Source organism: Amblyomma mixtum, chromosome 1 (assembly GCF_055824585.1).
Source record: "Amblyomma mixtum isolate Tamu chromosome 1, ASM5582458v1, whole genome shotgun sequence".
In the NCBI taxonomy this organism is placed as follows: Eukaryota; Metazoa; Arthropoda; class Arachnida; order Ixodida; family Ixodidae; genus Amblyomma; species Amblyomma mixtum.
Window position 1 is genome coordinate 267,986,952 of NC_143012.1, and position 23,578 is coordinate 268,010,529.

At 48.7% G+C, this 23,578-nt stretch overlaps 2 protein-coding genes across 2 annotated transcripts in view; both read right to left on the bottom strand.

The window, feature by feature from the left end:
* The window catches only part of LOC149371647 (cytoplasmic dynein 2 heavy chain 1-like), a 43,827-nt gene extending 22,641 nt beyond the window's left edge, over window positions 1-21,186 (bottom strand). Inside the window, exons 1-19 of the mRNA XM_089580886.1 lie at window positions 21,102-21,186; window positions 20,234-20,441; window positions 18,496-18,619; window positions 17,636-17,791; window positions 16,967-17,065; window positions 16,301-16,446; window positions 15,247-15,636; window positions 14,492-14,624; window positions 12,478-12,730; window positions 11,670-11,792; window positions 9,599-9,807; window positions 8,572-8,782; window positions 6,194-6,330; window positions 5,233-5,433; window positions 4,597-4,734; window positions 4,402-4,531; window positions 2,887-3,031; window positions 1,738-1,861; window positions 993-1,114 (exon numbers count right to left, since the gene is read on the bottom strand). Coding sequence (XP_089437012.1) covers window positions 993-1,114; window positions 1,738-1,861; window positions 2,887-3,031; window positions 4,402-4,531; window positions 4,597-4,734; window positions 5,233-5,433; window positions 6,194-6,330; window positions 8,572-8,782; window positions 9,599-9,807; window positions 11,670-11,792; window positions 12,478-12,730; window positions 14,492-14,624; window positions 15,247-15,636; window positions 16,301-16,446; window positions 16,967-17,065; window positions 17,636-17,791; window positions 18,496-18,619; window positions 20,234-20,247 — 2,855 coding nt within the window. The 5' untranslated portion in view covers window positions 20,248-20,441; window positions 21,102-21,186. The remainder of the gene's footprint in view (window positions 1-992; window positions 1,115-1,737; window positions 1,862-2,886; window positions 3,032-4,401; window positions 4,532-4,596; window positions 4,735-5,232; window positions 5,434-6,193; window positions 6,331-8,571; window positions 8,783-9,598; window positions 9,808-11,669; window positions 11,793-12,477; window positions 12,731-14,491; window positions 14,625-15,246; window positions 15,637-16,300; window positions 16,447-16,966; window positions 17,066-17,635; window positions 17,792-18,495; window positions 18,620-20,233; window positions 20,442-21,101) is intronic.
* An 882-nt stretch (window positions 21,187-22,068) lies between these two features.
* LOC149371648 (cytoplasmic dynein 2 heavy chain 1-like) overlaps window positions 22,069-23,578 on the bottom strand; it is a 42,416-nt gene continuing 40,906 nt past the window's right edge. The window contains exon 30 of the mRNA XM_089580899.1: window positions 22,069-22,317. Within this exon, the coding sequence (XP_089437025.1) occupies window positions 22,069-22,317 (249 nt within the window). The remainder of the gene's footprint in view (window positions 22,318-23,578) is intronic.

The window sequence follows — 23,578 nt, forward strand, 5'->3', positions numbered from 1 at the left end:
ATTTACCGACGAGCGAGGCGTATTTGTCCGCGTTTCAGATTGGTCCAAATTGTCGTCACGCCGCTGAGCTGGACGCCATTTTCTCAAAAGTAAAAGGGAGGCGGACAGAAAGAGTAAACACGGCGGCCAGCGGGGACAGCGAAAACGTGAAATGGAAAAAGACGACACACGCAAAATACAAAATCACAGATCTCGACCGATTCGCTCGCAATATCATCGTTTTTTGTCACGCTGATGACAAATGTATTACCCACGAAGCCTGTCGGCAATGCATTTGTTATTTTTCGCTCACCACAAGCAACGCACTATTTTCTGTCACGGATGCAGGCTGCGCAAAAAAGAGCGCTAGCTTTGACAGCGTTGCACCTGATGTATGAAACGGAGTATAGGAAATGCGCAGTTATACTAATGCTTCATTTACTTATTTAAGCGACTGTTGTTGTTGTTGCTGCGACTGAGAGAACGATGAAAAGGAAAGTTGCACGGGCTTGCCAACTGGCGCCAGCCGAGCCACCATCGCTGCCACGTGCAGATAGAGGAGAGTTGACAGATCAGAGGAAAGATAATAAGAAAAGAAAAGATGCGCGTCGCAGCAACAACCGAGTCTGCCAAAGCGGACGCTGGCTGAAAAAACAGATAAGCGGCCGTAGCCGCGCTTACTTCCCGCTTGTTTTTTGTTGTAGGCGACATCCGAGCAGGACAAGCGAAATGTTTCAGCCCTGGTAAAAGTCATTTCGGGTGCCCCTCCACTCGTCACCTAATTTATAATTAGTTTAAACCATTTGCCAACATGTTGCACAGAAGCGTTATGTCGGTCGAGTAGGTTCTTCATTCTTTTGAAAATATTTGCGTACACACAAGCCATGACATGAAAGGGGACACACACAGACGCAAACTACAACTGCCCCTGTGTGTGTCCCCTTTCATGCCCTGGATTGTGTGCGCGCAGATATTTCCGACAACATGTTGCGTCAACCCCGAGCGCGACTCACCGCTGCAGCTCCGCCTGCTCCGCTTCCAGCGGGCCGATCTTGTGCAGGACGTCGGCGTACTGGACGTTGGCCTGCACCCATGCGGCCAGTGGTGCAGCGGCTGCCGAGGCACGCTTGGCGTTCTGCAAGAATGCCGTACACCTTGCTCAGGTGGTCATGTACTTACAGTGCAGTGCGGTCACAATCAATTCAATCGCAGGTCGCGCACGATGCTGCTAATCAGAAAGCTAAATGGTTTATTTGAAAGACCGAGAGGGCGATTTAAGAATGCGTGCTCAAGCCTAGTGTACCTTGCAGTCGATACGAGGGGGCTGGCGAGGGGGGATGAAATATGGGTGACGGGGCAAGAAAAACTAGCCATGAGGCGTATCGATGAGGTCAGGAACGATAGTAAGCAGAAAGAGTTAGGAAGCCCGTTCAGCTCTTGGTGTCGCTGCGAACCAGATGCGGCAGCAGTGACAGTGTAGCTGGGGTGTGACGTTCTTGTCAAAATTCGTTTCATGTAAATAGGACGGAAGAAAAAATTTGCAGTGGGAAGCAACACACTACAAGTGCCGGTTAAGGGTGTACCAGGTTTGTTAACAAGCGATATAATATGCATGTATTCTAGTATCCGAATTTTGGTATGAAATGTGGCAATCCCATTGCTGCGCATTTATTCACTCCAACAGATTATTTAAAAAAAAATGAAAAAGTAGCAGTTTTATTTTCCCTGAAAAATCGAGTGAAATGAGTTGAAGCTCACCTTGGCGTCAAAGGAAGCAGCATTCGTTCGGAGCAGTTCCTGGACGCTACTCTTGATCTCGGGAGTCACGGAGCGGGCATTGAAGCTCATGATTTCTTCTTTGACGCCTCGCCTCGCCAGGAAGCTGTGTGTGTACCGACCCATGGATAGCGCTTTTCGAGACGACTTTTTTTTATCTGTGCGAGTTTTTGCATTGATAAAAAACAAGTTCGGTTTGCTTACAGCTTTAGTTCCCACAGTGTTCCTTACTTTTTTTTACAGCAACAGCTACATATGGATGTCCTCCTGCGAGATCATGTCCTCATCGGCGTCGTCAGTACGCGCTGCTCCCGCTACCTATATCATGCAACCAGCACAACCACCTCACTAAGCCACTAGGTCAAAGTGGGTACAACACCCACTTGTGTGCTATAACACCCTAACACTCAATCCATCCCTATCAACCCTATCTATCACCCCTACTGACTATTTACTGAACCCGGTGACTGCAACACTGTCAGTGCTGCACTCTCTCACCGTCCTTATATTAGAGTTTATGAATGGATGGGTCAATGTGCCCTCACTCATACACCTTACTCCCACATCCCGTCCAGAGTTACTATACACTCCGAATGGCATCAGCATTAACCACCACTCCAGCACCCTCCCCTTTCCCATCGCTTTTTTTCCTTGCTGGGCCAGTCACGCCCGTACCCCTTCACCTCCACAACCGATGAATAGTCATTGCACTCGTCTACCCCAGCATTCTTAGCATAATGCAGTCAGCTTAGTCTTCGCGCTAATGCATGTGTAGCGGCATAAAAGCAACACACATCCTGCACCTACGCCCAGAGTTACGAAACACTCGGACTCACGTCAGCGCTTTGCACCACTCCAGCTGTCGCTGAAGTTCGCATCACCTCAAGGGCAAACATCCAGTGAATCTTTCTGAAGAAACACTTATAATCTCATGTCTATCGAAATGAACACGTTTCGTAAGCCATTTTAGACACAAACTTTGTATAGTTCAAAATCAATGAAATAACTGCGCAAAGTTTCTATTTTGTATAAATCAATAGAGATCCAGAATATTTCCCCTTAACCCTGCATAACTGACAGCATCTGAATAGCTTCTTAAGAATTCGCGACAGATTAAGTAGCAAATGGCACCTCTTCATGCTGACCCATGATGTGTCGAAGATCCCCATGAGCCGCAGAACGCCCTCCAGTATGTCCCTGATGACGTCAGGGGGCGCCCGTAGCGAGCGGATTTCCGACAGGGCGTCCGACCGTATGCTCCCTACGGCCTGTTGAGCTGTAACGCGGGCGTGTATGCACTTCAAAGGATAGGCGTAATAAGAAAAGAGAGTATAATAATCTACCTGGTTTGAAAGACAGGCCACTCGCAACCGCAAGACAGGCTTCAGAACCATGTGCCCTTACATTGCAGAGACGGCGATTTCGTCACTGAACGCAAATAGAAATCGACAATTTTTGACGCAGTGCCGAATGAACGTGATGTGCGGTGCCACTTAGTTGGTGCCCCTTAATTACTTTATGAGCCCTTGCCTACAGCAGGTTCAGGGTTGCGAACATGGACCTCATGCTGGCTGGTAGGCAAAGCCTTTAACTACCTTGTCTACGGCCAGTGCGGGGAAGAAACTGGTGCGAACAGTGGCACACCATACGAACTTTCAGCTTGGGAGGTTTTTTTTTTTCTTTTCTTTTGGTGTTGTTCTCTTATATTTTTTATGGCCTTATCTGCCGCCAGACGACCTCCACAGGGCACAATTCCCTGAAGAAGACGATAATGTGAACAAGCAGGTGGGACTTGTGGCTGGCGACACCAATCTGGTCAGTTTCCCCACCGCTCTTCCTAGAAGAAACGGTTATCAAAAATTGCCCACGTTCTGAGGGAAGCACGCTTATAGGAAAAGGAGGGGTGGCTTTCAGAATGGTGTCACCAGCCACAGGTCCCACGTGCTATGGCTGCAACTCGCTCACAACATGACCTAATGCAGCTCACTAGCGACAAATATCCCTGTCACCTTCTGGCGCCAGATAAAAGTGAACAGTCCGGTAGTTCTTGAAAAAATGAAAATGGCCTCTTCCTTGGTACAATAACTGGGTGAGGAAGCGCCTCCAATGCATTCTGTTTTCTCCGCCTTCACCAAACCTACCTGCGAGTCATTTGTGCAGCTAGATTTAACGAATCGGGGAAGGACATCAATGACCGGGATCATTCGTGCAGTTTGCCTTCAGAACCACAAAAGAGAGAACAGTAAGTTCACAGCTCTTCCTCAACAATAATGCAGAAGTGTAGATAAAATGCCATTTTTTCGCACATTTCTACGAAATTTAGACCCGTACAAAAGCTATATGACGCTGGCCTTCCATTTTTCAATTCAGATAAGTGATGGGATACGGATAAGCTATGCAATTGCGTTGAAACCGCGCGCGTAAGACGGAAGGACCGTTACCGAGTGGCCGTCTTCGGGGACGAGATCATACACAAATTAGCTGAGTGGTTCCTTACGGCAAAAATGATGCTGCGCACAGTTTCACTCGCCACTTGAAGTTAATCTTTCCTGTGCGCCTTACCCGCCACTTTCACGACGCGCGAAGAACGAAGTACGGTGGAGGTGGCAACCGCAATGCTCGCGGTGTGTGTGGCTATGTACTCACCGTTTTTCACGAGCGGCTCAATCTGGGCCAGCTCGCGGTCGATTTGCTGCTTGCGCTCCTTGATCCGCTCGCTCTCCTGGCGCATCGTGGATCGCAGCTGCTCCATCTCCGATTTCTGCTCACTTGTGCTCTGCGAGAACGCTGACTCTCAGCCGATGTGCTAAATTTAACGCTCGGGCACGCCTCGGATCTTACGGTCATGCTGCTTGTTATCTGCTGCAGAGCCGTGTCGGCCTCCCCTTGTTTCTCCGCTAGCAGTTTGCGCTGCACGGCCGCCTCTGCCTCCAGCTTGGAGACCGCCTCCTTGGCCTCGTTCAGCTTGCTTATGCCCAGCTGAAGAGAGACACACCAGCTATTGTCACAATAGTTCTGCCGGAATTGCAGGAACACATATGACTTCTACACTGAGCGAAATGAATTCCCCATTGAACAATATATGACGTTCCCACTGAGGCTCATTTGAGGTCTTCAGAGTGATCTTCAAGTATTCAGAACACTGCTACTGAGATAACTGTTTCCGAAGAAAAATCACCGCAGCGGACAACATTCGGAGCCGAGTGGCAAAAGAATACGTGGTACCGTACGTGTCGACTGCCTACCATTGTCTAATTTCTTATCTTTGTCGTAAGAGTAGATTAATGAAAGCTACCGTATCAGAATAACTGGACACCAGTGGCTGTCCGTATACAAAACCGTCGATTCGTACAGCCCCTTCTGGGAAAGTTATTCGCGGTACCTAGGGCAAACATTTATATGACACCCATTTTGCCGGCCAAGCGAGAGAATTCAAAAATAAGAAAGGTGCTTCGCTAGTGAGGGTGCACGCATCACCTGCAGGTGCTTCTTGGACTCCTCCATCTCCGCCTTCTGCTGGGCGAAGATGTCGCGGAAGGCGCACACCATGGTGATGTAGTGGCTGGCGCCGACCGCCAGGCCACCGGAGCAGCACGCCTCGTGCAGCTGGACGAAGAGCGCAGCATCGGGCGCTCCCCGGCTGCCCACGCTGCTCGCATCCAGCACTAGGGCGGGCAGCTGCATGGAATGCAAGCGAGACATCAAAACGGACTTGTCAGCGGTCCTCCGTTTTTCCTTTTCGTTCGCGGCGAGTCGACGAACGTCTTATCTCCTGTCGCGGCAGTAATCTCCCATTTCAGTGGTATGTTTCATTTTACAGACGTGAGGAAAGAACACATTCAAGACATTTAGCTCCTATTTTTTTGCGTTAAATTTCGTTTGTCTTGCTTTCCATGATGAATGACTAAACTGCGCATTTTAGCAACACCATGTTAAAGATGCTGTCTAGAGCACTGTCCGACGGCGGTTATTGCAAGTTAAAACTCTGTCCGACCGTACGCCACGTGTACTTCCCAGCAATTCCGTCCGATACTTCTCAGCGGCACTTGGGTCCATTCTCTGTTTGTCTTAATGTCTGTTATAGTGCCAGAATAAAGAAAAGGCTTGCCTTCGGTATGTGCGGACCTGGGAGTGGATGCTTTGCGGGAAGGCGGGAGAAGGGGGGTACATTAATGTTAATACTATGGTAGAACTAATAAAACAGGACTTAAAAATTATAGTGTAGTGACCCGAGCTAGATAAATTATTGCTGTCAACTCTTCTTCCCAGGGTAGGGTTAAATGTCTGTGAGTTATTTGGTTTTTCTTAACTGACGTCACAGGGCACGAACTGAGGCGACGAGACAGTGATATATTTGTGCCGCTTCATGAGGGCGAACATGGCGTGTTCGTAGCGGCAACGCTAGGCTCTCTTCCCCGTCGAAGCGGTGGGCAGGTACCTGCTTGTAGCTGTCCCTGCTCCAGGAGGCGAGCCAGTGGACGCTGCAGCCCCGGCGAAGCCACGGGTGGCGCTCGGCGTGGCGCTCGACGAACGACGCGTCCAGCACCAGGGCCACGTGAAGGTTCCGCCGCACACCTGCCAGTTCGCATCGGCACAAAACACCAACCACACATAAGAACTCCCTCTTTAACGGCGATTAAGCAAGAAAGTTCGGCTAGTTCGTGTTGGGACACGGGCTGCGACATGTTAGCTAGCGCGAAAAAAAAACAGCGGACAGAGACAGAGAAACAAACGGGACACACCCTTGTCCCGCCTAGCATGTGTCCCGTCTATTTCTCTGTCTCTGTCCGCTGTTTTTTTTTTTTTTCGCGCTAGCTAACATGTCACAGCTTTCACGGCGAAAGCCGTTATTGGTAAAGCAACCCAGAGGACGCGCGTGTATTCGCTTATAACATCCAAGGCTTGGTAAGGGAACAGTCGTGAAGAGGGAAGCCAAAGAGAACTGGTTATGAGAAAAGGCGCAGTGAATAGTTAATACTTTATGGACATCTCAACCGCATCTTGAGGGAAGAGATGAAGCACGGAGTAAAAAAGGAAGAATAAGGTGTCACAGTGCAAGGATGCTAATTATTTTCACCACCTGGGATTTTTTTAACGTGCACAAGCATTGCACGGCTCTTGCGGTCTTTTTTTCATTTCGCTTCAGTCGAAACACGGCCATCGTGGTCGCTGTTTCATCTGACGCCCATATGGTTGGCAGGCAAACGCCGCAGAAAACAGAAGGCATAATTTCATACCGCGTCCTCTGGGTGCCGTAGAAGACCCATCCACGACGGTAGCGAAGTTTTGGTGCATATGTTTAACGCTGACACAAAACCAGCCACGAACAAGTGCACAATGCTGCACTAGGTACTTGAAAACTCAGAGATACATTAAGTTTTCAGATGCATACTGAGTACGGTTGAGTGTATCGGCTCTTCCTGCTGTTTGTTTTCAGGACTGTGCAAGGAACGATGAATTTCTTTTATTTCAACCACAGCCACAGATTCAAGTGTACCCCTGAACGGTGCTATTCGCGGTCACTGCTAAACAAAGTTTTTCTCTGTTCGCAAGATTGCGTGTTGTATAAGATTGTGGTATCATAAAGGAACCGAAGATGCCAGTTCGAATTTTTAGTTCAGCTTGTAAATGGACACTATAACATTGATACATAGCACACTCTCACTTTTTCCACTGATTACGCCACACGATAACGATACTAGCTGACCATAACCCCATAGCCAATAGCAAGCATTGCTCGAAGTTTTCCTTTTCTTCCTAGAAGTATTGATGAATAAAATCGTCTTTCTAACGTGATTTTAACCCGAGGTATTCTCCTTATATTGTCACATCGGTCTTTATGTAGCTAGTAATATTATTTTGTCTTCCTATCCTTACCATTTTTGTGCTGCATCGTAATTAAGGTTTTGAAAAAAGAAGATGCGCAAAACAGGCATCCTCTTTTCTTCAAAACCATGCACCAATTATCCCCCCAGAGTGTATTACTACGCATTTAAGCTACTGCGTGCGTTTGTACGTTGCGACTCCCTTGAGTTATGTACCCCTGCGCTTTGCGCATTTTCTGGGTCTTGGAGTCTCGGAAACGTCTTGTACACAAGGCCGCAGTATTAAAAAAAATAAAAATCCGCTCGCTGCCCTTATGCTTAAGACGAGGCGGGACCATTTTCTTTTTTCAGACGTGGATGAAGCATTGAACGAGACCGCTAGCGCTTGAGAGTCGCACATGATGTCACAGTGGTAACCTGAGAGACATCTGCCACCTCCTCATAAAACGCACTAGCTTTGCTTGCGTAAGCTGCTTTGAAAACCGGCTACGCATTACCGTTTTGAAGTGGGCACTGTCTTGCAGTGAAGCTGCATTAGCAACTTGAAAACGGCTATTACCCGCTCGTCATATAGTAAATGAGTTGTCGCCGACAATTGGTCTGACCGTTCTGTTGTTGACAGCAGTGGCCAGACAGGAGTCGGCAGAAATAGTGAGGTTTATTTGGACACAAAGCCCTGAGGGACCATTATCCAGCTCGCTACTCTGCAATGGGAAAGGGTAAGATAATATAGGGTTGTGATGGGTGACGATGCTGATGGAGGAGAAATTCGAATAAACTTGTACATGCACATCAGAAGCACGACAGATCGCGAGTCGAAATCCATGGTAGTGAGCTCTACACGAGCTAACAGGAAGCAACTGAAGTGTCGTTGGGGTGCGTGTTGAGCGAAGAAGCTCCTTCAGATAAACAAGCAGCCGCCTTCACGTCAACTGCAGAATTTTCCGAGCTTTCTTTAAAGGTGACCGCGAGGCTTTAATGGGCAGCTCACGGTGGCAGAAGTGCTCCCAGGGAGTCTGCCCGTCGGCCTCGGGCTCTTCCTGCTGGAGGGCGGCAAGGTCCAGCTCGTCAGGCCGGAAGAGACCGGGTGCCTCACCCGTGGCCCACAGGGCGGCAAGCATGTCCAGAGAGGCATCGTCCAGTTGCTGGTCCTCGACCAACAGCACCGACCGCTGGCCCTCCAGCCCGGCCGCCTGCACTAGCTGAAAGAGAGAAAGCGATGGCCTTTGTGGCCAGGGCTTCCGGCATGTGTCTGGGTAGCTACATGCACCGTAGTCCGTGAGATAGGTGAGAGTGTTTGTTAGGTTGATCGCTGCAGACGGAGAATATACCGGTCATGGAGAGCGGCTAGCGGGCCATACATCGCACTGTATGGTAACCCAAGCCATAGCACTGCGCCGCGCTGTTGGTACTGAACGATACTGAGTTACCGACGCGCTCAAAAAGGTTCGCTGGACGGTATGATATGTGTGCATACGCTAGCACTAATCCTGACCGCAAGAAGCTAATATGTCGCCAGAAAGTCATCAGTGCTGCCTTTTAGCACCACAGCACAGTGTACGATGCATAAGACTTTCATTGTTCTCATTTGTGCCTACGCGTCAAATGAAAAGAGTGCCAATGACTGTAACAAGCACAACAGCGATTCGTGCATGCTCCAGAGGAAAATATAAAAAATGAAGTGAATCGAAGAGAGGAAAAGGAAGAAAAAAGATAGGTTAGGGGCTATTCAGGCACTCTAATCGCTGCCAACAATGAACGTGTGCCTAGTTAAAACCGTTGTTTGCGTATTTACGTAATTGATAAATATTAAATTGAGCAGCGGCGAGCGACCTGACGTGATGACTGATGAAGAGACCCAGGACCCGTCTTAGCAATGAACTTTAACGAGGCCCATCACTATGGAACAATGGATTGTGAAGTGGATGCAGGACATAACTCGGCCACTAGTCGGTTTTGTGGCAGTCACCTCTACATTGATACCATTGATGCGGCTTTGTAAAGGCCAGCAACCCTACCGGACGCAGGTCGGTCCGACTGGCGGCCAACGAGCGCCCCCTGGGCGAGATGCAGGGTAGACGTGCGCGGTGAGCAGCCAGGCGCAGCGCCAAGCGACGAGCCATGCCCGAGGCGCCGCCCAACAGGAGCCAGCCCGCCGGCCGCCCCAGCGCCCAGTCCGCCTGAGCCACCAGCGAGAGCCACTCGCGTATGGGCACAGCCTCCGCACCTGCGCGAGCCGCCACCAGCACGAGTCAGTTCGGAGAAGCTAGCCTCTCAACTGTCACATCCTGCATACTGGCAGGGGATCCTAAACGGGATCGAGGCTCAGGCAGGGCTATTATCATCGCCATCAACCGGGGCAACGTCCACTGCACGATAAAGTCCTTTCCAAATGACCTCCGATTAACTCTGTCCTGCGCCAACTGCGGCTACTTTATCCCCGCTATCTGATCTCATCCTCCCACCTGACTCTGTTTCAACTTGCTGTGCTTGCCTTCCCTTGGAATCAACTCCGTTACCCTTACGGACCATCGGTTATCTTTCCTTCGCACTACATGCCCTGCCTATTCCCATCTTTCTTGATTTCGACTAGAATGTCATTAACTCGCGTTTGTTCCCTTATCCACTCTCTTCCTGTCTCTTAACGTTACATCAATCATTTTCCTTTGCATAGCTGACTGCGTTGTCCCCAGTTAACTTCACGCTTTTCGTTAGCCTCCACGTTTCTGTCTCATAGGCAATTACCATTAGAATACAACTTTTTTTTTACTTTTCTCTTGAGGGATACTGGTAATCTGCCATTCATGATCTGACAGTACATCTCAAATGCACTCCACCCCGTTATTATTCTGCTATAGTTATTTCACTGTTGGGGTCCGCATCTGCAGTCGCTACCTGGCCTAAGTAGATGAATCCCTTTACCACTTCCAGTGCTTCGCCGCCGATGGTAAACTCTTGTTTCCTTCCGAAACTGCTTAACATTACATTTCTCCGTATTAAATTTTAAACCCACTGTTCCGCTCTGCCTGACTAGGTCTTGGAGCTGCCTCCGAACTATGAGAGACGCTGCAGTGTAGGACTCTAGAGTAATTCTGAACATCTGGGCTTCTTTAACGTGCACCGACATCGTTCAGCGCGTGGACGCTTTTGCGTTTCGCCCCCATCGAAATGTGTCCACCGCTATATCATTTCGATTCCCCGACCTCATTCCCAGAAGCCGAGTATCTTAGCCACTCAAGCCCACAAAGTCTGGACAAACGCTTCTAGCTTGTGCGGCTGCCACCATGTGCTGTATGGCGCTGGACATCATGGATTACCGCGGGAATTTCGAATTCTTTGTACGCCACATTGATAAACACTGTGGCCAACGAGCCACCTATGATCACATCCTGTGGGACTGCAAAATAGAGCCACCTCCGGGTGATCTAGTTACTGCTCCTTCTCTCGAGCGGTGGGAGACCGTGCTGGCTAGCTCTGACCCCAGAACGCAAGTTTTGGCGGTGGAGTGGTCTGACAAAGTCGTTGAGGGCTGCGTACTCTCGACCACTTAACGCTACCTCTTACCAAGCTCTTTCCGGTGAATAAAATGTTTTACAATCAAAATTTCCAATGGCCGTCAGAACTGGTTGGTGTGAGAGCAAAAAACATTTTGTAAGTCCCATTCTGCAGCGCGCAGGAAAAGCTGCCCATAGTATCAACAACTCAGCGCCACATCTCCCCGCTTTCTATAGTTCTCCCACAATCGCAAAAGAAAATATTCCCATTATACTACGCGGTGTTCGCTACTATCGGCTGACAGATGGCGCTAGTTGTCATGTCCAGGATAGCTGGGCTAGGAGACACCTATAGGTGCCCCGAGGCTCTTTTCGAAGGGGCGCAAGACTATACTCACGCAAGGTGCTGCGTCAAGGCGTCTTGTAATGCTGCATTTCTTGTATACGAATGAAAAAAGTCGAGCGAGTAATTCATAACCGGAAGAAGGGGATGAGCCACACACTGAAACCCTGCATGCCAAGTATCCTACAGTGCAAGTGAAATGCGGGATTTCAAGCCACACTTCAGAATACAGTGAAGGCTAAAAGCACGTACCACATTCTCTGACTGTCTTCATAACAACGTCATTCCAGTCTTTTAAGTCAAGCTTTGAGAGCTGACTCCCCCACACCGCTGCCTTCGTTGAGGAATCCCCAACCGCGGACACGTAGACGACCTCTGCGAATAAAGTAGAATCACAACAAAAGTACGATAATGGGAAATAAAGATCTCAGCAGCCAAAATGTTTGCCCCTAGAGCACAGGCATGGGCACACGCAGGTTTCACTGTGGAGGAAAATTGTGCGGATTTTTTATTTTTATTTTTTCTTCTTGGCACCCCATAAGAAGTATAGCAATGCCACGCCCCCCTCCCCTCACATACGCCTATGAAGCTAAGCGCCTATGAAGACAAAGCAAAAACCAGACAACTCGTAGAGGGGAAGATGCTATTCAAACACGTTTAAAATTTTGATAGAATTTTTTTGTAGAATTTTGGAGAACGACATGCTCGGAAAGTAGACTATGGCACATAACCTAGATGTTTTGTAAGGTGGCTTTACTGCAATGCATTTATGTAGTTAAGAGAATGGAGATGCCAAACTCTCAACTACCGTTTCTTTTTTTTTTCAGTGCCCCGACCAGGAAGAATTTCTCTTCAATTGCGAATATTCTGAAAATCCTGCGAGAACCTCCTCTGCAGCCTTAAGGCTGCACTCAGGGGAATGGTGACGAATAATTGTTCCTTTGATTGAAATCTATATACTTCACTTTGGGAGATTTCACTGAACACAAAGGACTATTCCTTGACGATACTTGAACACCTAACTGGCGTGAGGGGTCATAAAGGGACGCCAGTTATTCACCATGCTGTCGCTGGAGTACACTGGTCGAGTGTTGGGGCCAGTGGGCGCGCAGCACGCCCGCCATGAGGGCGTCCAGCTGTGCGCGGTCGGCATCGTCGGCGAGGGGATCCCTGAGCAACCGACAGCCCTCGTGCGCCCAGCATGCCAGCACGCCTGCCGCGTCGGCGGGTGCCGAGTAGCGAACCAGGCCACGCACCCAGTCGGTCAGCAGCCGCGCTGTCCACGCTTCCGCCGCCGGCAGTCGGGATTGCGCCTGCGCCGCGCGAGGCACCCGTGTCTCCCTCACCAAAAAAGCCTCCGTCGTAACATGGCCAAACAGCACGGAAGTTGGCGACTGAAAAGCGACCTGTATTATAAATGGACTCAGCGTTTATGCTCCCTCTCTCTGTGGACATTGCGGACTGGGCATGTAATGTGAAGGCAAGAAAACCGGTAGTCCTTAAGCGTAACGGAGTGGATTCGAAGAGGAGGCAAGCGTAGCAGGGGGCGGCAGAAAGTTAGATGGGCGGATGAGAGTAAGAAGTTTTCGGGGATAGGGTGGCCGCAGCTGGCAAAGGACAGAGTCACTTGGAGAGATATAAGAGAGGCCTTTGCCCTGCAGTGGGCGTAGTCAGGCTGATGATGACGATGATGATGTGCTCTGTACTGCCAGGCAGTTTCGTGCGTGCGCTTTATGTTGTATCAGTATGAACCAACTAGTACATTATATGCTTCACGCGAACTATGTGTTCCCTTTACTATTAGTAGAGTTCCTCCAGGAAGAGTCCTTAGATGAGCACAAGGAAGACGCAGGGACGAAAGGGCCCAATTACAAGAACAGCAAAGCGCTTACTGGCAGCTTCGGAAACGGGCGGCATAGGCAGTACTTTTCCATCGCGATGGTAGCATGGCGTACTGCCAGGCGTACGATCAGTGATTGTCACACGTTGCTCACGGACATGCTGGGTGCTTTGCTTAGGCAAAACTGAACACTTTAGACTCAATTTTATGATGTTGACGGAAACAGCTGAAAATTTCGCAAAATCTGGAATTTCAGAAAGTAGACAAATACGAAAACACTTTTAGCTGACAACGTATTTATTTTCTAGCGAATAAGTCGGTTAATCTGTCATGCCTGTGTTCTCCAAGCAAAGATGTTACGTAGGTCTTACAGCTGGGCATAGCGGTGAGAGCCTTTTGCGAACCCCCGATAGTCGCCCGATGGCCTCAAGAGGTCCACTACATCCACGATCTCGTTAGCTGCAGGCGCGTAAGTGGCTACATGCCCGCGTTACTGTTTTTTTTTTTTTTTGGTATTTCCCTTCCGGAAGAAACATGCCTTAGAACGCCCCTTCAAAAAAAAAATTCCTAATTATGTCGGCATCGGCGCCACGTAGTCTCCGAAGTTTTGCACCTGACTGGGCTTCGTCGAGGTAGAGAAGGTGTTCCCATTGGTTGAAAGTGGCCCTTTCAAACTACTTCTCAGAGCTAGCTAAGCAAGACCATGGAAAGTCAAACAACGACCTGAATCCGCAATGCTTACTGCAATTAATGATTACCCATGGCTTTATTTACTTGAACATTCTTGCTACCATATAGACAGCGATAACAGTCTTCGTAATAGCGCATTCTGCTACTTCTGTGAGCATCGCATAACCGCTGCACCTCTGAGCCGGGAGAGTTATGAGGTCTCACAGCGGTTTATGCATGTCAAGTAGACGAATATGGGCATTTACTCTTTAACGCTATCGCGTCAAACCCTTAAGGCGGAGCTTAAGTGTCCCGTCCAGTTTTTTCTCAGCAAAATCTCTGTAAAACTGAGTTCGGTGCTTATTATTACTTCGCAAGATTGTGAATTCATGTACCATAAAGCCAATGAGTCACAGTCGGGAAATAAGAATTTGTAAAACCCACGTCTTTAAATCAGATTTCGTAAAATAGTGTTTTAAGTGCCAATACATCCACCATCCTTGAGGAAGCATTCCAGACGGAGTATACAGGCTCAGAGTAAAAGCATAGAACAGCGTTTGCTTACCTGCTGCACAAGTGTGACCATTGAGGCACCCAGCGCCTCGTGCTGGTCGGCTAGGGTCCCTTCGGCCAGGTGCTGAATCACCGGCTGCAGATAAGCCGCACATATTCGCGCCAGCTCCGGAGGTTGCGGTGCCCTGAGAGGTATATTTCAACTCGGCATCAATACAAGAGCAGAGCGACCCGGTGAACAATGTTTACTCATGCATAAGTTCGTATCGTAAGGATGAGCATAGCCGTCATTTGTATCTGCGTGTACAGCGCGTTTTCGATATGCTGCGCAGCTTCAGACGTAGTCCATGACACCGGTACTTTGCTAACGCACACAGCGAATCACAAAGATCAGCCAAGATACGACACGACAAACGTGGCGCTGTCGTTTTCTGTCAAAGCGTTTGACTTTCAGTCTGTGCACGCAACATTGTCACTTGTCTGCTGTGTTAAAAACACAAGGTGACTTCCGCACACGCACATGGCAGTAGCTAAACTGTATGGTGAAGCTTCCACGATAGTACCGAGGCGTCTAAGATGTGGGAGTCAAGAACGGCAGTCCCTCTTCTTGTGCATAGGTTGTACCGACGTCGTAGGAGCCGCCATATTTGGGACTAGTATAGAAAGCGTTCCTGTGCTTTCTATACTCATGTATAGATAGCACAGTAGTGGCCCTGAGTGGTCGGCCATTGGTCTTAGTACTATCGGAGCATTCTGCATACAGTGATGTAGCAGTGTCGAGAGGAGCGCGAGAAAGAAACAACGCACCCGAGAGCGAAGACTCGTGCGGCCGACAGGAGTCTCGGAGGCAGCGCTGGAGCGGGCAGGGACACAGTGGCCACCAGCTGGACCCTCTGCAGCGTCACCCAGGGGCATCCCGGCTCGCCAGGGTCGTGGTATCCGCCGTGGGTGCGCACCTGATGCAGCCAGGCGGCTAGCTGGCACGAGCCCCAGCGGTCGCGGCGCGCCGCCCCGAGTCCGCGCAGGCAAAGCACCAGCCAGCCGGCGCCACGGGGCTGCAGGCCGCCGCCGGCACACGGCGCGCACGCCAGCCGAAGGGCGCGGGACACCTGAGCGGCGCCCGTCTGCGCCGTGCAGGGAAGCCAGCGCACCTCGCAGGGAGCAGGCAGACGTGCCAAGCAGTGCGACAGTAGCACGCTGCGAACAATAAGGATCATGCTTAATCAACATACATTCAGGAATAGTTTTCAACTGTAGAGACGTTAGCACATGGTGCGTGTCATCTTTTGCGATGATCTTGAGCCGGTGATCTTAAGTCTGTAAACCCGACTAAAGCTTGCGGTATACAAAATATATGACGTCGATAACAGGCTTATTTCGGTAAATGAGAAATTTTGCATGCAAAGCTAGATAGAACGCTGGCGCGGCGAAAATAAAGGTTCGATCGCCAGGGGCTGCAATAGATTAAATAAAGTTTCGTTAATCTAGGCCTGGACCGTATATTGTTTTTGAAGCTATATTAAAATTTATTTCACGAAATTTACCGGTTTAACACTTACTGGTAACGACAGGCTTTCAACAAGTTGACTTGTCTGCTTTATTGTCGTGTGTTTTGTTAAATGTAATGAATAATTTCTTAGTAAACCTGTCTTAACTGTAGAGGCGAATCACCTGAGCCCACGGAGTTCATTCGAGAAGAATGCCCTGTTGTCGAGAAAGCTAGTGATCTATGAACGGAACATAAAAACTAAACTGGAAATAAATTCTTTGCTGTATTGTGTTCTTCGTTGCTAGACAGTATGGCGGCTCGCTGAGTTAACAAAGAAGCCAAATATCCTTTTCGGCAAAACAGAAAAGTAACCTTTTTCCACATCCGTGCGGTCCAGCTATGAGCACCAGCTCGGGAGACGCCAGCCATGGCGTGAGCACATCCAGGGCGCTGCAGACGTCCACGGTTTCCACTACAGGAGTCGCTGGAAGCTCTGACAGACTGATCTCTCTTGACGCCTGGCAGGGAACAAGGGCAGGTCGGTCAGAGAGAAAGACAAGATGCGGTACATATGTTATAAGCGTCCCAGAAGTAGCACGAATTCGTATGTGTTGGAATCGTATGCAAGCAAGCAACAAGGACAAAACCATTTCTGAACTGTTACGAAAGCCTAAGATGCAGGTCTTCCAGTTTTTGACTAAAGTGTTTTTTTTTTTTTTCATGAGAACATTAGACCAGGCGATAAGCAGTGATGACAACTCGTAAATTTTGCCGATGGCAAAAAAGAAAAAAAAAATGCTTTAAGAGGAAGCAAGCAACAAAAAAGGCGACAACATGCCACAGGAAATGATTTCACGGCAGACAAGCTGTAGAAGAATGAATAAGCGAGAGGGGAACGGGGAAAAATTAAAAGTTTATTTCATGTAGCGATTCTGCATAATAACAGACACAGAAGCTGGCAAAGCATGGGGAGTCGCTCACAGTATCCGCATATATAATACAAGCGGAGAAGCGAATAGATCGAGGCAGCGCATTCACCTGTGGTTCGTACTTGGCCATTCTGCTGGCCTCCTTGTCCCAGAAGCAGTTCAGCGGGTGGCTGTGGTCAGGAGCTGCCACGTCCAACCACGAGAAGACCTTAAAAGAGAGTGACATGCAGGCGAAGTTGCCTACGTCAGCAGTAGGGCGGACCAGTATCGCTTAAGTGCAACGCAAACTTTTTATCTAAGGGTGGCCGGGATAATACCAGATGCTATACAGACGGGAAATTCAGTACAAGTTGACTGTATTACATTTGAGGAAGGTTAGAAACTGCGCAAAGGGACGAGGACTGGAAGTAAAACAACGAATACGGCACCACGGGATCGTCCTCTTGCGCCGTTTGTAACCAGCCTCGAAAACGAACCAACTATCCCACAAGAACGCTCATTGTACTACCTGTGCTGACACTGACCCATTTCTCTACTATTCCTATATTTCAGTGCATCAGGTAATTTGCCTAGGTTTTACAGCCGATAGAAAAAAAAATCAAATTTTTATTGTAATAACTGCCTGGCTCACCATTATTGCCAGCAATGCCAATAATGACGATGTCGTTAATTTTCGTTTCCGTTTGCTGGACGTATTTGACGAGTTCGTCCTGCGTACGGAAACTAGGGGCTACTTTCATATCGGAGACGAGAATCTCTAGCTGTTCACGAAACGCACCTCTTTGGCAACCTTGTCCCTTCCGCTTGGACCCAGGCTCACGGTCAGCCCACGGACCAGCGCCAGAGCAAACTCAGTCCTTGCTTTGACTCTGGTAAGGTGGGACAGGGCATTCCGGACCACTGCCACAGCAGACGTCTCAAGAACAAAGTCCTTCTGCACGGGTATGGCACATGCATGCAGTGGTGCAGGGACGGTTTGGGAAAGACAGGCAGAGAAGAGCGAACTCAAAGTGGAAAAACAAACCTGAAGTTGTGGCTGGTCATTCAAGACTTCGACAGACACTGTTTTTAGCAATAGTTACACTGCCCGTGCCATGAATTTTTGCGAAAGGAGGTATAAAAAGCCCTTTCTCATCGTTCTGATATTTTTTTCACAGGGTAGCTGCGTATCACAACGATGCGCAGCGAGTAGCAGTACGACAGGCGTTGTCTTTTTCATTATTCTAGATAGGAAAACTTTGCTTGCTAACATGGACTTGCGAAGTGGTCAGCTGCCACAGGGCGGAAGTATTAAGATGTGACAAACTGTTTCAGTCATATTTTTACACTTAATAAAGACATGAACAAGTTTATAGCCGAGGCTGAGCGTTTACAATGAGCGTGTTTTTACGATCAACGAGGTTGATGGCTGACAAAAACATAAATGGTGGCTTTTGCTATAATACTGCATTAAGTCACAGAAAGGCCCATGAAAGTTACCAAACGCTTTGAAAGAATGAAGAAAGAATAAAAGAGAAGCGTTTTAGATTTTATAATCAATGTGCCATAGAATCTCAAGAAAGAGCGCATTGTCTAGCGATGAACATGATAAAACCGAGAACTTTAATGCGCAACAAAACGAACATCGATTTTTGTTACCATTTGCAGAGTGAAGCGCAGGGCCCGAAAGAAGTGCTCCTCTACCAGACCCGCCAGGGCAGCTTCTTGGGGCTGGCCTTGGAGCCACGACGTAACGATTCCCTTGATTGGGCTGTTCTCAGCACTGCATGTACGTTCGTTTCGAGACTTATACTTCGATAGTTACATGCATTTTCATGCTGATAAAATGAAGAGGACGAACAAAGCATCAAAACATCGCAGTCATTGTGACTTCGTAACAAGCAACCAACAACGAACTTTCTCTTATTATGAGCATTTTGTTGTCAAGCCGTTGGCATTACAATTCATGTTAGTGATGAAGAGTGCAGAAGTAAATGATATTATCTCAGTAATTTGCATAACAAGCAGTGAGTCCACGAAATATATACAGCACCTCGGGTGTCCTGGAAACGAATGGTTAAAGTAAGATTTGTTAATGCCTCCACTGAGCCCCTAGGTATTAGGTTTTATCATACTCGGTCATAGGTGTTGTTCCATAGGTAGCCTTAAGCCCGAGAGTTTAGATTGCTCTCGCTTAACAAGACTTAAAAAGCCTTAACAAGAGTGAACACGGCATTAGTACAAAAAATTGGCGTTCTAATCTGTGTTGCGTCTAGATTACCCCACTGCAGGAATGCATGCGTCCTGTTCAGTGTTTTTATCCCATCCATGCACAAGCAACCACACAAGGAAGATTTTCACTAAAAAATCCTTTGTGCACTCGTTTCGTTCCGTCATTTTTCACGCACGTGCCAGCAGCGATGACGTAGCGTGTACGATGCGTCTGCTTGGAATCTTCTCCTTGCCTGGGAATACTGGCGCAATTATTTGTTTTTATTTTCATTTACATTCCGGTGGTGCGACGTGTTCCAAGCGAGGTCATTCAGGCGGATGCAAATAACGAGGACGCTAACATTCCCGCAGGCATTATTTATACACATTTTCTGCGCGTGGCGAACCAACCACACGCAAAAAACTATCACATACGAAGAAAACGAGCGAAGACACCACAGACACGCGTAAGCGCGGACAGGAGCACGTACGTGCGATGGAGGATACGAACGCTTGCTTGCATGCACGATACAACACATCACACCTTGCACGTTCGAAAGGGCTAAAAAGCAGCAACGTTTTCAAAGTATCTCTCTTCGGTCATCTGCTGAGAATATTGTGGATTCATAAGTGGATAAAATTTCTCTTGTACGGATTTTAACGAGAACATCTTCGACGGAAGTCCACCAGGTTGAGTTTTGAAAAAAAGTTATTTTCAACCCAACGTTTCCAGGCCATCTCGGTCCCTTGTTCCGAGCTCAGGAACCTTGTTCAGGGACCGAGAACAACTAGTAAATAGACTGCCAATGGCGTCCTATTTTTATGATCGTAATAAAGAAGATCAATGAATCTTACGGACTTTAGCCAGAGTTGCTGTTAGTACAGTAACAAAGTTTTCGTCACCTGTTTAAAGGTGAACCAGGTACTGTACCATCTGTACGCGTTCCCTTGTGGTGTCCTTCTCTGCCCATGCTAGGAAGCTAACAAGGCACTCATAAAATATTTGAGAAACACAGGCTATAGCTCCAGATCCAAACTCACTGTGGGCATCCTGCGTCGTGACAGACAAAGGGACAACATGGACACGTTTCATTACGAAAACTGAACTTTCTTTTTTCTTCCCCTTTCTTTCGTTCGCTGTCTCTCTCTCTAGCTGCCGTCATGCATCATACTGCACTTTGCTCACCTGAGGAACACCATGCCCACGCGGGACACAGTGGCTGGCGAGGCAGCTGCCAGACTGTCCGTCTCGAAGACGAAATGCACGTTGGGTCCGAACTGGATGCGCTCCCCCGAGGGAAGCGTGAGCAGCCGATTGTCGTCCAGGACGGAGTTGAGCGACTCCACCCACTCCGGGTCCACGTCTCCGTCGCACACGATCCAGCAGGACACCTCTGCGCGTGGTGAAAGAAAAGGAGTCTGCGGAACTCAATGGACCTCAGCAAGGGAACCAGATCAGCAGGGAGGTGAGCCGCACTAGCTCATGGACGGTTGTGCGTATTTATTTCGTGGCTGAGGACAAGTCTGCTCTTAATCAGGATCCGGGTTAGTGCCTCCGGTTCGAATTCGGTCGGTCAAGTTGGTCTTCGCCGTAGCACGTAGACCACGATAGAGTGCCCGTGCCCCCGAGCCGGAAGCTTTGTACAGTTCCCTCTAATATGAAGGGAAACAATGATTTCGCCTTCATTCAATGACTACAGTACTCTTTAATTAGGCATGTGCGACATGCACATGTTTTAGTGTTTTCTAATTAGTTTTCCTTTTGGCTTGTAATATGCAAAAGTCATTTTGAACTTTATTAAAGAGATAACCAAAAAATTCGTCTTTTTGTGCTAACTGGTTGTTCCCTTTCAGAGGGATCTAAACAGGTCTGTACAGTTGTCCATAGTTTTACTTCGGAAAATGAAGCATGCGGACGGGAAGACGCCGACGAAGCCAAAACGGGGGAATAGGGCCAATAGAGCTGGCGCTGAAATTGACGCGGCGGCCTGCATATTCATCGTCTCCGGCACTTGCAAGACCACCCGACACTAGCCGGCGGGGGTTGCTCTCACCCTGCGGCTCCTTGGCAGCTTGACGTGCACTCGCTGTCAGCACCCCGTCGCACCATTCCCTCGTGTCCGGATGCACGAAGCCAAGCAGCTGTGGGAAAGCAAACAAAAGACTTGAGTCCAGATGCGAAACGCAGCGAGCGCCTTTACAGCGTTTGTCTGAATGTGGCACTGTCAACGTTCACATATTTCGCTTTGCAATCTTGGTTGCTACTTACATCCTTTTTTCTTTCAGCGAGTGTTGAGTGTACTGTACTATGGGTAACGTAGCACTATAAGTCCTGCAGTGCTGTTTGCACCCGTTGAATTTACAGTGTTCAGTTTCAACACCTCAGTATATTTTGATTTGTTTCTGTACAAAGTCGATCACACTTGTCTAGAGTGCTCGGATGCTGTGCTGCGGAGCAAATGAACTTAAATTTTTTCGCAGCTGCTTTGCTAGCGGTAAGTCGCTGGTGCCTGTGTGCTCACGTCTTTATTCGGCTGCTCTCCAGCGCAAGCATTGTCGGGGAAAGTCAATACCTGCTTCAGAATTTCTCTTCATTCCCACCGAACGGCACCTTTCCAGCGCTCTAGACAAGTGTGATCGACTCTATAGTACTGTTACGCCCTTGTGGGTTTTCGCTTTTATCCTTCTTTAGATTTTTGTCCTTTCCCTATCGGGTATATGCAGTACAACACGTTAACTGTGCTGTGCTGCTCCCCTCCTGTATAATACCCTGACAAATGCCTTTAGAGGCACTGAAGTGTAATTATGAGTAAATTAACCAATCACTAAATTTCTGCGTCAAGCCTACATATTTAGTTTCAAAAAGTCGGCATCACTAAATTCTTATAAACTTGCTTGATCTTTCCGAACTGCTTCAAATTATTTGTTCAGTGAGCATTGGACGTCCGTCATTCTCCTTCAGTCGCCTTAATTACAAGGCATACAAAATCACTGCGCTAAATATCCCCACTTCAACGAATTCTAACAGCTGGGATCCAAGTTATAATTTATAGTACAAGGCCGGGCGGAGCTACTACGTGCCTGGTGTCGGGGCAGGGACTTTGGGCCCAGAAGCCATAGCCGCGGCGGCGGTCTGCGTCCCGCGGCGGCCGTGTGCAGGGCACGCTGCAGCAGGCGCCAGACGCTCGTCTTGCCCGAGCCAGGAGGACCCACCAGCATCACGCCGGCCCGCTGCGAGAGCTGCTCACGCAGCTGCATCACCTTGCGCACCTGCAGTCGCGTGACCACACCGAGGACAAGCGTCAGAGTAGGACTCGAGGCACGCCTTGATCATACGCTGGTTGCACCCATCAGCCTCGACAAGGCGCCTTGGGGTATCTGAGCATGCTTACTGGCGACTAGCGGCCGAGGTAAGCGGTAACGCTAGTGTGGTATATCCCTATTCTGAAGTTTTCTATGAACACTGACTCAGCAATTCGCCGACGCGTTTACTTTTATAGTGATGGCGAGAACCCGCTAAAGTCGCAGTACGCAGTCTTGTTGTCAGCGTCCAGTGCCTTTCCTCTCCGCTACGGGCACATCGTTCGGCACTTTCACTCCTCTCTCTGGCTGGCTCCCGCCACACTGTTTTTGACTGAGTAGTTCTGCTTGTCTTACTCGTGGACTACTCAGTCCACTCAGTGATTTCCAACATGGTTTCTTCTTCTTACACGTGGAAGTGTCTCCGGAACAAAATGGCGCCAGGCGGTAACTGAAGAGCGCGTGCACTGCATAGCTTCGTTATGGTACCTTCTGATCCTAAAGCAAATACCAACGAGAATGAGGGTAGTCAAAATGTTTTATAAAAAATCGGCGGAAAGAAACAGCGCGCAAGCAGCTGCGTCAAAAGAACGCTTACCGACGGGCTGCCGTCTGTGTCTCTCACCGATGGAATATGCCACTGACATGCGAAGTTTAAAAGCACACCGGCTTGGTACACGCGAATTGAGAGAAGGAGGATATAGCGAGTTTTCTGATGAAGTAATGAACAATGAAGCAGGTAGTGTCTGTCTCTTTGCTGCTGTATCAGGAATCGATTTCTTACGGGGCGCTGGCGCCTCGGAGGAATGTGCTTTAGAATGCCTATAACCGTCAACAAGGTTGTACTGCAGTCAGCCTATCAGCTATTGAAGTGCTGCAAATATTTTCTGCGCGTCCAAGACAAGTCAACGCTGCCAAAAAGCAAAGGATGACCGTGGGCTAAAATCTGCCTCCTATAGGAGTACCATGAAGAGCGTATGCCCTGACCTGTCCATCACAACAAAGTAAAGTCGGACACGGCGTGGCACACTGAAAACAAAACTAAGGCGTGGTGGAACACGAGGCTTGCACTAAGAGCCCGAGCAGAGAACAGTGTAATACCAGAATATAATTCCCATGCTTTGTTTGGAAAATGTCAGTGGCGTTCGCTGCTGGCCATGCAAAGTGTTTGGAAACAATTTATTTCCTGCAATTCTTTCCCCACGATTCGAAGATCCCATGCTCACCTTTG